The sequence below is a fragment of the Onychomys torridus genome, chromosome 2 (assembly GCF_903995425.1).
Source record: "Onychomys torridus chromosome 2, mOncTor1.1, whole genome shotgun sequence".
Classification (NCBI taxonomy): Eukaryota; Metazoa; Chordata; class Mammalia; order Rodentia; family Cricetidae; genus Onychomys; species Onychomys torridus.
The window spans coordinates 149409455-149424153 of record NC_050444.1 but is presented as its reverse complement, the minus strand read 5'-3'; the positions used below and the strand labels follow the sequence as shown (position 1 = coordinate 149424153).

Sequence of the window (14699 nt, the reverse complement as noted above, 5' to 3'; positions counted from 1 at the left end):
AGTACTGGCCTTTGAACCCCAGGCATTTGCCCATGCAAAGGAAGCGCTCTAGCCCTGAGCTGCACCCTAAAACCCCTGAGGGCCTCTCAGAGAGCTTGGCTTCAACACCCAGGAGCTGTTCAAGAGTAGAGCACTTACTGAGCATGTTGGAAGGCCTGGAGTTCAATCCAGCGCCACCCAACAAGCCCACAGGGGGCCACTGAGACATGATTTTTGGAACAGCAGGACCAGAAACTTGAGAGCCAAGAGACCCCCTTGCCCCAGGAACCTCTGAAAAACTTGTTTGACAAGCCACCTGGTTCCTCTACTGTCAGCACACACCCAATGGGGTGTGTGTGTGTGTGTGTGTGTGTGTGTGTGTGTGTGTGTGTCCATAGCTGCAGGAAGTATGCAAGCCAGAAGTCACATGGTCCATGTGGCACAACCGGCTGGCTCCAGGGTTGCTGAGGCAACCATCTCACGTTAGAGCAATAAGAGGTTTATGGCTCCTCGAGGGCATCCTCTTCCCTACCTTTCCCAACTGACCGAGGAGGAAATTAAGACACGGAGAAGGGCAAGGGGAGGGGGTACCTAAGATCACAAAAGTGTAGGCCGAAGGTGGTACCAGAATTCACAGGGGTGGAAGCCGTCTCTCCACCCACTCCAGCACCTTGGAGAAAATCAGGGCTTATGTTGACAGACCAAGTGCTTCCTCCTTCAGGGAGTAGTGAGGAAACGTGGGGTTAATGTTGAAATATGCTCTAAAGCACTAAGCACAGAAGACTTTTAAAAAAATCAACTTCTCCCCCTTCATCTTTCCAAATAGCAATTAGAATTTGCACCGGCTTTGGATGCACAGAACTTGTCTTGGGGAGGATAAAATGGGATACTATGTTCTTCATTTGACCTCACAGAGAAACCAAAATGTTGTCTTGCAGAGGCCTGTGGGAGGGTCTGCGGCAGAGTGGACAGACCTGTATTATTAGGGAGGCTGAGTTATTTGCACTGGACTTCATTGGTTTCTCTGGGCAATGGGCAAGTCTTGTCTGCTGGCTGGATCATCATCTAAACAACAAGGCTATTTCTCATCTCTACCCAGGGCACTTGCCTTCCTCTTCCCCTTCATAAACTCTGCCTCTCTACTTAAAGCAAAAGCACAGAGTGTTTAAGAGCTGGATTCAGGGCCTGAGAGGTGGTCAGAGGTTAAAAGCACTGGCTGTTCTTCCAGAGGACCAGGCTTGATTCCCAGTACCCACATGGCAGATCACCACTATCTGGTAATACCAGTTCTAAGGGATCTGATGCCCTCTTCTGGTCTCTGTGAGCACCAGACATACATGTGGTACACAGACATACATGCAGCAAAACACCCCTACACATTAAAAAAAAAAAAAAAAAAAGACAGTTTTTCATTTATGTGAGGCTGACCTTAAACTTTCAGCAGTTCTAACACCAGGGTTATATCTGTGCACCACTATGCCCAGCTCCAGCCCTTCATTTTTTTTTTTTTTTTTCATTTTGATACTGGATCCCATCAACTTGCCTAAACTGAACTTGAACTCCATGCACAGCTCAGGCAGGTTTTGAACTTAGGAACTACCTGTCTCAACCTCTTAAGGAGCTGGAATTGACAGTCCTTTGCCTCCAGACTCAGCATGCCCAACTCACTTCTTATCAGATTGTAGACTGCAAGCCCCAGATGGGGTCCGTCTGCTTCATGGCATGATATCCAGGACTGGCCCAAAGCCTACACACACACATTTATGACGCAGATGAAGGAGCAAATGGGCAGGGAACACATTGCTCTGTAAGTGTTAAATGACATTTAATGGATAGCTTTCCCTTCACTGTGCCTGTGGTCCCCAGGCTACTCCTCCTGCCACCATCAGTGTCTTGAACCTCCCTCTGTTGGGGATGCCACTTGGTGAAGGTAAAATTCAGGTACCTGGGGACACAGCATGGGGCTGTGGATAGAGGATGTCAGCCTGGACCACTGCAGGAAGTTTCCCCTTCCCAGCTCCCTTTACCTGAAGGACCAGAGTGTGGAAGAGGCAAGGAGGCTAAGTTGAGCATCACTGGGAGCAATCCAGGACCCAGAAAACCTTTGCGAATATCTTGCATTTTACGGGAGCTAGGCTAGCCTAGGATACTGCTACACTACACATAGCAGAATGTCACGAGGTCAATGCAGTTCCCTGAAGATTCTGCACCTCCAGTGAACCCAGCCTCCTCTGGGTCCCCAAGGACATAAAGTTGCAATGTCTTCAAGGCTTATCAGGGTATCAGGAGGGCCCTTGCTCAACAAGACACCCTGAGCTGATGGCCTGTGATTGTCTGAGTCAACACCCTTGATCTCAGCACACAATAATTCTTGATCTTCAAGAGGCAAGGGTGACCTGAAGGTGGACCCTCACATGGCTTTATAGCTACGGAGTCCGAAACAATGAAGCAGGAACCAGAACTCACTGGTCTCACTGCCAGTCTTCAGCGGGACAGCCTGGAATCCACACCATAGAAGACGTGAACACTGATGAATTTCCGGGCGTGACCACAATGGCCAGGGTACTCTGTGATCCCAGGAGAACAGGTCCTTCATCTCAGATAGCCTCTGAATCCTTTATTATGGCCCCTGGAGGCCCCTCTGGCTTCTTGGTCCTTTCTGACTTGATGTGAAGAGAGCCTGCTATCATCTGTGCAGGTAGGCATGACCTCTAGCCTGAGGTCTGGCACTCCCTGCAAAAAGGGGTCTGTGTCCAGTCCCCTAGAGCTGATTCCAGAAAGATTCAGGATCTGGGACACCCCTCTCCTTGAGGGAGTGAGCTGATTTCTCACTCTGGCTGTTTCCAACAGGAAAAATGGTACCGTCAGCAATTGGAGCAGCCCGGACTTCTGGAACCAGGCACTGCGGTGGTTTTCACATCAGCCTCTGTCTCCGTAACTGAGGACCTTGGCGCTTCTTCCTTTCCCTCAGGCCCGAGGCCCGGTAGATACTTCTTCCAGCCTACCAGGCAGTGCTGGGCAGCAGAGCGGATCTCTCCACTTCGCAGGGCATAAATGATAGGGTTGACCATAGAGTTAACCAGGCACAGCATGGAACAGAAGGCAAAGGCCTCCTTGACCTGGTCACTCAGTGTGGTGACCAGGCTGTGGCCCATAAGAGCCAATGCAGGGAACCAGCATATGAGCAGAACAGCCAGAACCAGCCCCAGAGTCTTGGCCAACCTCACATCTAGCCGCATCCGAGCTATCCCAGGCACCTGCCTGTCCTGATGCTCTGCCAAGCTGGCTACATGCTGGTGGGCTTTCCAGAGAACATAGCCATAGGTATAGATGATGCCAACGAAGAGGATGGTAATGAGTAGGAGCCAGCCCAGGAGATAGTCATTGGGGATGAGAGGGAAAAGCTCAGAGCAAGGGCTAGGACAGCAAGTCCATCCCATGAGTGGCAGGTAGGAGATCAATGCTGAGAAGACCCACATGACACAAAGGGCCACCAGTGCCCTCCCACGGGTGACGAGAGCTTTGTACGTAGGTGGGTAGCACAGACATAGATATCTATCAACAGCAGTCAGCAGCAGGCTCCCCACAGAGGCTGTGAAGGTCATGGTCACACTGCCAATCTTCAACAGGAAGACAGCCTTGGAGTCAACACCATGGAAGACATGGAAAATGACGAAGTTGCAGGCAAAGATCACACTGGCCAGGAAGTCGGCTGCAGCCAAGCTGCCGATGAACAGGTATGAGGGCTTCCTGCGGAGCCGCTGGGAGGACAGGATAAGATACAGCACTGCCAAGTTCTCCAGGGCACTTAGCAGGCCCAGCAGGGTACACAGCACCGCCACAGCTATCTTCTGGGCATTGCTCAGGATCATGTAGTCCTTCATCGGGTTGAACTCCAAGCTGCTCTTTGAGCCATTGGTCACCTCCAATCCCCAGCATCCCTCCATGGACAGGCTTTGGCTTCTACTGGGTCTGGTACAGAAGGCTTGGCTGTAGACAGGGAGAAAAGAGTCTTTGGATGTTAGCAGTGATGACCTCACCTAAGAGCTCACACTAATTAAGCATTTGCCCATGTGCTGAAGGTATCAATTTATATTTTGTAGGCAAGCATTTAGCCTTTTCTCCAAGCCAAGTCTTTCAGTTTCCAATTAGCAGAAGTGACCTGCCAGATTTTTGGTGTTTTGTTTTCTAAAGTGACAAATCCTAAAATTTCCTCTTTCAGCCAAGGGGAATCCCCAGGGACCAACAGCAAAGACAACAAAACCAATAAGAAATGGAAGTGAGGGGCTGGAGAGATGGTTCCGTATTTAAGAGCACTGGCTGCTCTTCTAGAAGACCTGGTTCAATTCCCAACACCCATGTGGTGGCTCACAACCATCTGTAATAGGATCTGTTACGTACTTCTGGTCTATGTGCATACATGCAGACTCATACATAAAATATGAATAAATAAAAATTTTAGGCTGGGTGGTGGTGGCACATGCCTTTAATCCCAGCACTCAGGAGGCAGAGGCAGGCGGATCTCTATGAGTTCGAGGCCAGCCTGGTCTACATACAGAGAGAGATCCAGGAAAGGCACAAAGCTACACAGAGAAACCCTGTCTCAAAAAACCAAAAAAAAAAAAAAAAATGGAAGTGAAGATTTAGGGATACTACTTTTATTTTATTATTATTTATTACTATTATTTATTATTACTATGGGGGGTGTGCATGCATGCCTGTGCGCAAGAACACGTGCATGTATGCACTCACATGTGATATGTATGTGCCACAGAGTGTGTGTGGAGGTCAGTTCTCTCCTTCTACTATGGGTTCTGGGAATTGAACTCAGGGTACCAGGCCCGCTCATCAAGCATTTTTACTCACTAAGACATCTCACTGGTCAGTTTTCTTTTTTCATTTTTGAGACATGATCCCACAAGGTAGCCTTGAAGTCAAGATCCTCCTGTTTCAGGTTCCAAAGCAGCTGGGATTACAGACAGGTGTGCACCACCAAACCTGCTTTATGTTGTATGCTCGTGCGCACGTGCGCACGTGTGTGTGTGTGTGTGTGTGTGTGTGTGTGTGTGTGTGTTGTGCACGTGTGTGTGTGTGTGTGTGTGTGTGTGTGTGTGTGTGTGTTGTTGTCTCAGTTTTGGTAAGATACTAAAAGCTTCACAACTATTTGGGGATGGGAGACAATAACTGGGGCTTCACCTCAAGTGATAGTGTTTTGTCTCATAAAAACAAAACCAGAAAATAAATAGATGAAGTATTTTGTGGGGCATGGTGGTGCACGCTTTTTTTTTTTTTTAAGTATTTATTTATTTATTATGTATATAGAAGAGGGCACCAGATCTCATTACAGATGGTTGTGAGCCACCATGTGGGTCCTGAGTTCAATTCCCTTAACCTCTGAGCCATCTCTCCAGTGCCTTGGTGTGTGCTTTTAATCCCAGCACTTGGGAGGCTGAGGTAGGTAGATCTCTGTGAATTGGAGGCCTAGTTTAGGCTACATAGTGAAACTCTGTCTCAGAAACAAAAATTTTTTTATACTCATGTAGGGAAGGGGATAAGGGAATGCAGCTTGCCTAGCGTGCACAAAGCCCTGGGTTCAGTCCCCAGCGATGCATAAACTGGGTGTGGTGGCACACACCTGTAGTTCCAGCACTTGGGGGTGACAGCAGGAGAGTCCATTCAAAGTCTTCATTGGCTATGTGAAGCCCTGTCTTAACAACTGTACTCTAGATATAAGATATAGAAGTCCTGTTAATTTGAACATCAGATAATGAATCATTTTTTAAATATAAGCATGTCCTGAATATTGGAGAAAAAAAACTTAGGACAAGTAAACGTTGTGCAAGGCATTGTTAAACTTCATAAGAAAGCACACTCTTTCTAGAAAGACAAATTTCTAAACAGATAATGTGGGATTATTCCATCTAGGGGCCATGGAATTTGAACTCATTTGATGAGCATTGAGCAAGCAAGAGCAGCATTATATTTGCAAGAGTTTTATTCAAGTCTTGAAGATACTTTATAAAGAATTAAAAGAAGGGCAAGGCAGAGGTGGCCGCACACACATTTAGTTCCAGCACTCGGGAGGCAGAGGTAGGTTTGAGTTCAAGGCCAGCCTCGTCTACAGAGCAAGTTCCAGAACAGCCAGTGCTACACAGAGAAACCCTGTCTCAAAAAACCAACAGCGAAAGAAACAAAAAAGCACAAATTAAAAAACAAATAAATAGAGGCTGGAGAGATGGCTCAGAAGTTAAGAGCACTGACTGCTCTTCCAGAGGTCCTGAGTTCAATTCCCAGCAGCCACATTATGGTTTACAACCATCTGTAATGAAATCTGGTGCCTTCTTCTGGCCTGCAGCGATGCAGGCAGAACACTGCATGCATAATAAATAAACAACAACAACAACAAATAAATAAATAAAAATAAAAAATAAAAGGAGGGTTGGAAAGATGGCTCAGAGGCTAACAGCTGTTCCTCCAGAGGACCTGTGGATATATGGAGGCTGATAACCACATGTAACCATCCAGTTCTAGGGGATCCAATACCCTCTTCTGGCCTCCACAGTGCACTTATATACATGCAGGCAATACACTTATACACATAAAATATAATGAATGAACCTTTAATTGGGCATGGTAGTGCATGCCTTTAGCCTAGCACTCTCAAGGAAGAGGCAGGTCTGTGAGTTCAAAGCCCACTGATCTACATAGCATGCTCCAGGAGAGTTACAAAGTAAGACCTTGCCTCATAAAACAAAACAAAACAAAAAAACTTAAAAAAAAAAAAAAATGAAAAGGAGACCAGAGGTGGATGAGACGGCTCAGCAGGTAGAGAAAAGCATTCGAGGCACTGTCCCACACTGAATTCAGTCCCCGGGCCTCATGTGGTGGAATGGACATTGTCCCCTTGCTTCCATATGTCCATACACCAAGGCATCTCCCCCAACCCTGCCACAGACACACACACACACACACACACACACACACACACACACACACACACATGCACTTGAGCATGCACACGAATGAATGAATGAATGAATGAATGAATGAATGAATAGATAATAAACAAATACGATTTTGTTTTTGTTTTTTGAGACAGGTTTCTCTGTGTAGCCTTGGCTGTCCTGAAACTTGTTCTGTACACAGGCTGGCCTCTAATGCAAGCCTCTGCCTCTTCAGTGCTGAGATTAATAAAGATAAGAAATATGATTTCAAAGTTAAGCATCAAAGGAGGAGGACACCTGGTGATGAGGTATGTGAATTTAGCAACTCAGGAGGCCTGTCTGGATGACAGGTTAAGCTCAGGCCTAGCCCTGAGGCCTAGGGAAACCTCACCTCAAAAATAAACAAATAAATAAATGACTTGCAGTACATATGGAGTTCGAAGCCAGCCAGGGCTAACTATATCTGTACCCAACAAACCAACCAAACGACCCCAAATAAAACTGTCCGCTAAGATACCTTTACTGATGAAACATTACTTATCTTTTTAGCAGGAGGAAATTCAGCCTAGGAAGAAACAGAGGAAGTCAGCCTCTGTGAGCTGATAAGCTGACGAATACATTTCATTTTTCATTTTTTTGAGACAGAATTTCTCTGCATAGACCAGGCTGGCTTTGAACTCATAGGGATCTACCTGCCTCTCTGCCTCTCAAGTGCTGGGATGAAGAGCCTGAACCACCATGCCCAGCCTCTGTTACTTTTTATTTTTCTCTCCTGTGCCTATGTGAGTTTTTATGTGTATGAATGTGCATATGCTTGTGTGTGTGGAGGTGAGGAATCAATATCCAATGCTTTCCTCAATCGGTTTCCACCTTACCTTTTTGAGACAGTGTCTGTCCCCCAGAGCTCACCAATTCAGCTAAACTGGCTGGTCAAGGCATCCTTCTGTCTCTGTCTCCAAAGTGTTATAATGGCAGGTATACACCATATCTAGTTATTTATTATTTTTCTTTTTTTAAATGTGGATGGCGGGGATCAGAACTCAAGTCAAAAAGAGCAAACACTTTACCCCCTGAGCCATCTCACCAGCACCTTCACCTATTCACTTTTCTTTCTTCCTTTTTTTATTTTTTAGTTTTTTTGAGACAAGGTTTCTCTGTGTAGCCCTGGCTGTCCTGGAACTTGCTCTGTAGACCAACCAGGCTGGTCTTGAACTTAGAGATCCACCTGCCTCTGCCTCCCAAGTGCTGGGATTAAAGGAGTGTGCCACTACACTTGCTCTGTTTTTCTACTTATTTATTTTTATGGTTCCAGGGAATCAAATATGGGGCCTTGAACATTCACAAGCACCCTACCACTGTCATATATATAGATATGTATGTATGTATGTCTTTTAGCAAAGTATATAATTCTCCCCATCCCCCTTTTTTTTTCTGTGTGGCCACAGGAAAAATTCCAGCAGCATACAGGACTCCTGTTGTATGTTTATGAGGCAGCTTAACCTCCTGCCCACTGCAGTGAACAAGGTTGCCTGAACACACAAGGTCTGCAGGTGGGTCTTCAGTACCTGAGGCTGCTCTCAGTCCCCAACCCACACCTACCTGGCTGCCTGCTGCCTTTGGGGGAGAAACTTTGCTTCTGACCTCTGGGCCTTTGCCTCAGGTTCTTCTGCCTCATATCCCTTCCGGATTTCCCTTTAGTTCATCTGCCCAGTGGAGCTTTCCCAAGCCTGCAGCCATGCACCAGCCCCCCAGGATGTTCTGCATGTATGGGCCAGTTTTAAATGCTGCATTCCCTTCAACTGCACGAATAACAAGAATATGGAATTTAATTTCTATAGAACATTGGTCTTGGGGATGGAGAGACAGGTTAGCTGGTAAAGGTGCCTGCCAAAAAGTCAAACAACCTGAGTTAAATCCCTGGGACCCACATAAAGACAGAAGGACAGAGGCAACCCCCACAAGTTGTTCTTTGACCTCCAGAAGCAGGCTACAGCACACTCACACCCACATATGTACATATACATATGCACACAAAACAAATAAATAAAAATTAAAAAATATTGTTTCTGGTTATAAACTGGTTTCATCTACTCAACACTCTAAAACTTCAGGTTGCAAGGGAGCTGGCTAGAGAGATGGCTCAGTGGACAAGACACCCTTGAGGACCTGAGTTCAGTTTCCAGGACTCTCATCAAAAGCGGAGAGTGGCCAAACACTCACGTCACCTGCAACTTCAGTTTTGGGTGAGGCTGACAGAAGGGTCACTGGAGTTTGCTGACCACCAGCTCTGGGCTCAGCCAGAGACCTTGTTACAAAGGAGTAAGTCAGACATCAGTAGAGCAGGACACACAACATCCAGGACATGCACCCTCACACGTGTGTGCAGATACACCATCCACATATACACCATGTACACAAACCCATACACATATAAACAAATTAAGGATAAGGAAATAAAAAATAAAAGCACTGGTTGGGACTGCAAGACACGGGAGTACATACGTGCAATCCCAGCACCCAAGAGGCTAAGGCTAGATGGCTGTGTTTGGGGCTAGGACATAGTGAGTTCTAAGGCTGGAAGATTGCTCTAAGTTTGATGTTGAATAACGTAAAGAGTCCAAGGCCATCTTAGGCAACATAGCAAAACCCTGTCTCCAAAAAATAAATAAATAAAAATAAACAAATAAAAACCATTAGGGAGTGCCTTACCGCCTTCAGAGTGAGCACAGATGATGGTTGCTGGGGTGGCGGCTAGTGTCTGCACCTCACTCTGGCACAGTGTGGTCGCAGACCACTGTTACTATTCAGAGTAAGGGCAGGAAATGCATGCATTTGATGGACATCCTAACAAGACAACAACAGGAAGCACAGAGCAACGGGAAACCCGGCTCCAGTCCACACGCAGATAGACATGCCCTTTGGAGGCTACACGGTGGTCTTCCAGAAGGCCTGTTTCCAAGGCGAGGATGTGTTGGATGTGCAGAAGGACTTGGCATTTGCTACACAGGCAGCTGCTATGGGTCCATCTCTGTCTGTCACTCTTATCTTGTGACTTTGGGCAAGTCCCTCTTCTCATCTGTAAAGTAACAATAACATCACCCACCCATTCTTAGGGAGGCCAGGTGGACCAAGGACCTCCATAGCAGTTTTTGAACTTGAGAACAGGCAAGGTCTATTTGATCCCTTCAGAATGTGCACAAGCTGGTCCAGCTTGATATGGTGATGCACAATTTAATCCCAGCACTTGGGAGGCAGAGGCAGGGGGATCTCCATGAGTCTGAGGACAGCCTGGTCCATGTGGCAAGTTCCTAGCCAGCTACATAGTAAGATGTGGTCTCAAAAACAATTAATAGTACACACACTCACACACAGAGGCATGCACATGATCTAGTACCTGGGGCTGGAAGAGATACCTCAGAGGTTCCTAGCATCCACATGGCAGCTCACAACTGTCTATAACTCCAGCTCTAGGATATCCAATGCCTTCTTCTGACCTCAGCAAACACTAGGCACCTACGTGGTACATGGTACATAGACATAAATGAAAGCAAAACACTCAGACACAAAAATAAATGTTGATATTTTTCAAAATTTATTTAATTTCATCTTATGTGCATTGGTGTGAGAGTGTCAGATCCTCTGGAACAAGAGTTACAGACAAGTGTGAACTGCCATGTGAGTGTTGGGAATTGAATCTGGGTCCTCTGGAAGAGCAGCCAGTGCTCTTAACTGCTGAACCATCTCTCCAGCCCATAAATGATTTTTTTTTTTTAAAGACAGAAACATGGTTTCTCTGTGTAGCTCTGGTTGTCCTGGAACTCGCTCTGTAGACCAGACTGGCCTCAAACTCACAGAGATCTGCCTTCCTCTGTTTCCTGAGTACTGGAACTAAAGGCATATCCCACTGCCACTGGGTGATTCATCTGTCTTATCAACATGGCATTATTATTCCAAACCTTCAGAGCCACAGGTAAGTACAAGAACGAGATGTAGAACATGCTGTAAGCTGATGCTGGACAGATGTCAGGACTAAAGAGAACCAACCAGCCCTGGCTGCTTCCACACCTCCTGGAAGATCCTAGCCCAGAACCCGTGGCTCCTGACAGCGTGTCCCTGCCGGGCTGGTGTCGGGCAGTAGCTGGAACTCCATCTGAAGTTCTGGGAAGAAAGCTGAGGGCCAGGAAACTCTCAGGAAAAGGTGTGGCGGGGCTTTTGTGTTCACCTGAAGTGAAAATGTGAAGTGAAACAGTCACAGAGGAGCAGGCCCCTGCTGCGCTATGGTGGAGGGGACCGGAAGCCCATGACTGCAGCACCCACAGTGGGAGACTGAGATTTGATGCCCCAAAACTCCGACTTTTTCTGGTATTCCAATATGGGGACGTGCTCTTCCACTGTGTCACACCCAGCAGTCTTGTGGCTTTTGTCTGGGACTGGGGATGAGGGGATCTGTATTCTAGTTCCTGTCCTGGGCTTTTTTCTTAACTTTTAGAAGGTAAGTTGATGGTGGCAATTCCTAAGGTCTCTGGATCCTAATAAACTCTGTGTGTGTGTGTGTGTGTGTGTGTGTGTGTGTGTGTGTGTGTGTGTGTGCTCTGTACATTAGAACCAGGGCCTCACATGGGCCCTCACTCTCCTAATAGTTAATGTAGCCCCTCATCTATAATAGGAAGGAGTTTGTAATGTTTGGAACCACGTGAATAGTCTCTGCTGTGACGTTGTGACGTTGTGACTCCTCTCTCTTCTCTCTCTCTCTCTCTCTCTCTCTCTCTCTCTCTCTCTCTCTCTCTCCAGGGTCCTAAACTCACTCTGTAGACCAGACTGGTCTTGAACTCACAGAGATCCACCTGCCTCTGCCTCCCCAGTGCTGGGATTAAAGGCGTGTGCCACCACAGCTTGGATTAGCCTAGTTATATTTAAGTTTAGAGTAGAAAATTACCAACAGGGTGGTGGTGACTCATTCCTTTAATCCCAGCACCTGGGAGGCAGAGGCAGGCAGATCTCTGTGAGTTCAAGGCCAGCCTGATCTACAAAGAGAATTCCAGAACAGGCTCCAAAGCTACACAAACCCTGACTCAAAAAAAAAATTACTAACAGCCAAGCTTGCCTACAGCAAGGTCATGTGTCTGATAAGCTCTGAAAGAAACAGGATGGGGACTGGAGACAAGACTCAGTAGTTAAGTGCACTGCTCTTGCAGAGGATAGAGTCTGGTCCCTAGTACCCACACCTGCCTGTCACTGTCCAGCTTCAGGGGGATCTGAAATCTCTAACCCTTTTGGGTACCCTCACTTGAGTGCGTAGACACATACACATTATTAAGAGATTAAAAAAAATAAAATAAAACAGGGCTGGAGAGATGGCTCCGTGGCTAAGAACAATGATGCTCTTCCAGAGGACCTAGTTGATGGCTCACAACTATCCATAACTCCATTTCCAGGGAATCAGACTCCTTCTGACTTTTGCAGGCACCTGGCACACACATGGTACACACACATACACACAGACAAAAAACACTTGTACACATAAAACAAAGAAATTTATTTTTAATGAAAGAAACCAGCAAACGTGTAAAATGTACAGATGAACCCCCGGAAGGTTTTGGTGAGAAAAAGAGGATTATAGATAGCAGAGGGGATAATAAGACCTAGATGGTATCTTTCTTATCACTGAGGGAAAAAACACAGGACTGGGAAGGAGGAGCTTGCACCAAGGCCGAAAGCCTGTTCTTTACACTCAGTTGGCATGCTTCCTGTTTTAAGATGATGTCTGACTCTGCAAGGTCTTACAAGGTGATAAAACAAACTGCCCCAATTTCACTGTTCTGAATCTCCAGTGTCATTATTATGAAGTGAGGATTCATGTTTCTCACGATTTGGGGCTTAAAAGTCAATATATAACCAGATATTGTGGTGTACGCCTGAAATCCCGGCACTCAGAAGGCTGAGGCAGTAAGGCCCTGAATTTGGGGCTAGCCTGGGTTATAAAGTGAGTTCAAGGCCAGGCTAGACTGTATAGGGAGACCTTATCTCCCCAAATGAGCCCCCCTCCCCAAATTAGCCCCCCCAAGTGAATTTACACCTTCATTTTATTTGTTCTTTCTCTGTGTTGTGTATACACACACACACACACACACACACACACACACACACACACACACACATGTAGGCCTGAGGTTGACATCAGTGTCTTTCTCTAATATGCGCCATCCTGTGTTCTGAGTCAGGGTCTTTCATTGAACATGGAGCTTGAAGTTTCAGATAGACTGGCTGGCAAGTGAGCTACCTTTCTCTGAAGCCTAACCTTGGGGTTACAGGTGTGAGCCACCACGTTTGACATTTCTGTGAGTACTGGGGATCCAACTCACACCCTCACGTCACAGCAAGCTCACTGAGCCGTCCTGAAGCTCCTAACTTATATCTTAAAAACAAAAACAAAAACAAAAACAAAAACTGAGGCCTGAAGAGATGGTTCATCTGTTAAGAGTGCTTACTCTTGCAGGGGACCCCAGTTCCCTACACCCATGTTGGGTGACTCACAACTTCCTGTAACTCTAGCTCCAGGAGATCTGTCTGAAGTCTCTGTCCTCTGGGGGCACCTGCACCCCTGTGCACATATCCCCACTTGATTAAGAAGAGAATAGTGATTAATTAAAAAGAAAATAGTAATTAATTAAAAAGAAAATATTTTTGTTTTTATTTATATTTTATTTGAGTGTTTTGCCTGTATACATGTCTGTGCATCATGTTCATGCCTGGTGCACACAGAAGCCAGAGGGTATCAGATCCCCTAGGACTGGAGATATAGACTGTTTGAAATGTCATGTGGGTGCAGTGCTGGGAATTGAACTCAGGTTCTCTGGAAGACCACCTATTGCTCTTAACCACTGAGCCATCACCCCAGCCCTCATAATGAATCTTAAAAAAAAGAAATGTTATCCAAAGCTAAGAGTTGTGGCACACATCTGTATTTCCAGCACTTGGAAGACAGAGGTGAGAGGATCTTGAATTCTAGGTTGGCCTGGGCTATCCACTATGTCAAAAACCAAAACAGCCAAGCACTTGTTCTGACACTCTGGTCACTGATACCCAGACTGTTCCTTAGCTATCTTTGCCATGTTCTTAGTTTTTGAGAAAGGCCAGATATATGCTGGCTGGCTGTTCCCCACCTTTGTCTGGCTTAGTCTATGGACCCCCCCTTCTTCTTGCTTTTGGGGTGTAGGATGCTCCTGAGTAGCTTCTGTCCAAACCACGCCTCTGTCATAAGCCCTTAGTGAATTGCAATCCTACATCTCCAAGCACCTTCTAGATCTGTTGACCTGTTTTCCAGAAACGTGTTGTCCTCCATGGGTCCCCAAGCCCCTGCCTGTGGTGCCATTGGACCACTCAGTACCCAAACACATCCACCGGGGAGACACACAGGAAGGACTCACTGAACTCGTACAGAAGCACCACCGTGAACGCACCTGTGGTTCTCAAAGAGGAACTGAAGTGGGCACAACCCCTGGGGAGCCGTGGGAATCACCGCCGCAGGGCAGCCGCGGTTTGAGTGGGAGCCTCTGGGTGCCACAGATTCAAGGGTGCCCCGCTGGGCAGTGGGGAAAAGTTGTGGGGAAGGAGGGGAGCGGAGAAGCCACAAAATTTAGAGGACACTCAACCTATGAAGTCACTTTTGGGTGAGGTCCCACCAACACCCTCTCCTCATGAGACCCCAGCAGCTCCCGACCCCCAGGGGAGGGGCTCACTCCACCGTGGCCTGCCCTCCTCCACCTGTAGCGCTGA

General features: G+C 46.8%; 1 protein-coding gene across 1 annotated transcript; it reads right to left on the bottom strand.

Moving 5' to 3' along the window:
- Positions 1-2843: 2843 nt before the first annotated feature.
- Positions 2844-3926, bottom strand: Cnr2 (cannabinoid receptor 2). Its single transcript, XM_036177363.1, has one exon. The coding sequence runs from the start codon at positions 3924-3926 to the stop codon at positions 2844-2846; it is 1083 nt and encodes a 360-aa protein (XP_036033256.1).
- Between the last annotated feature and the right edge of the window lie 10773 nt (positions 3927-14699).

Bases quoted from the DNA above. Each gene is read 5' to 3' on its own strand.
- Cnr2 (XM_036177363.1), bottom strand. From the start codon at position 3,926: ATGGAGGGATGCTGGGGATTGGAGGTGACCAATGGCTCAAAGAGCAGC.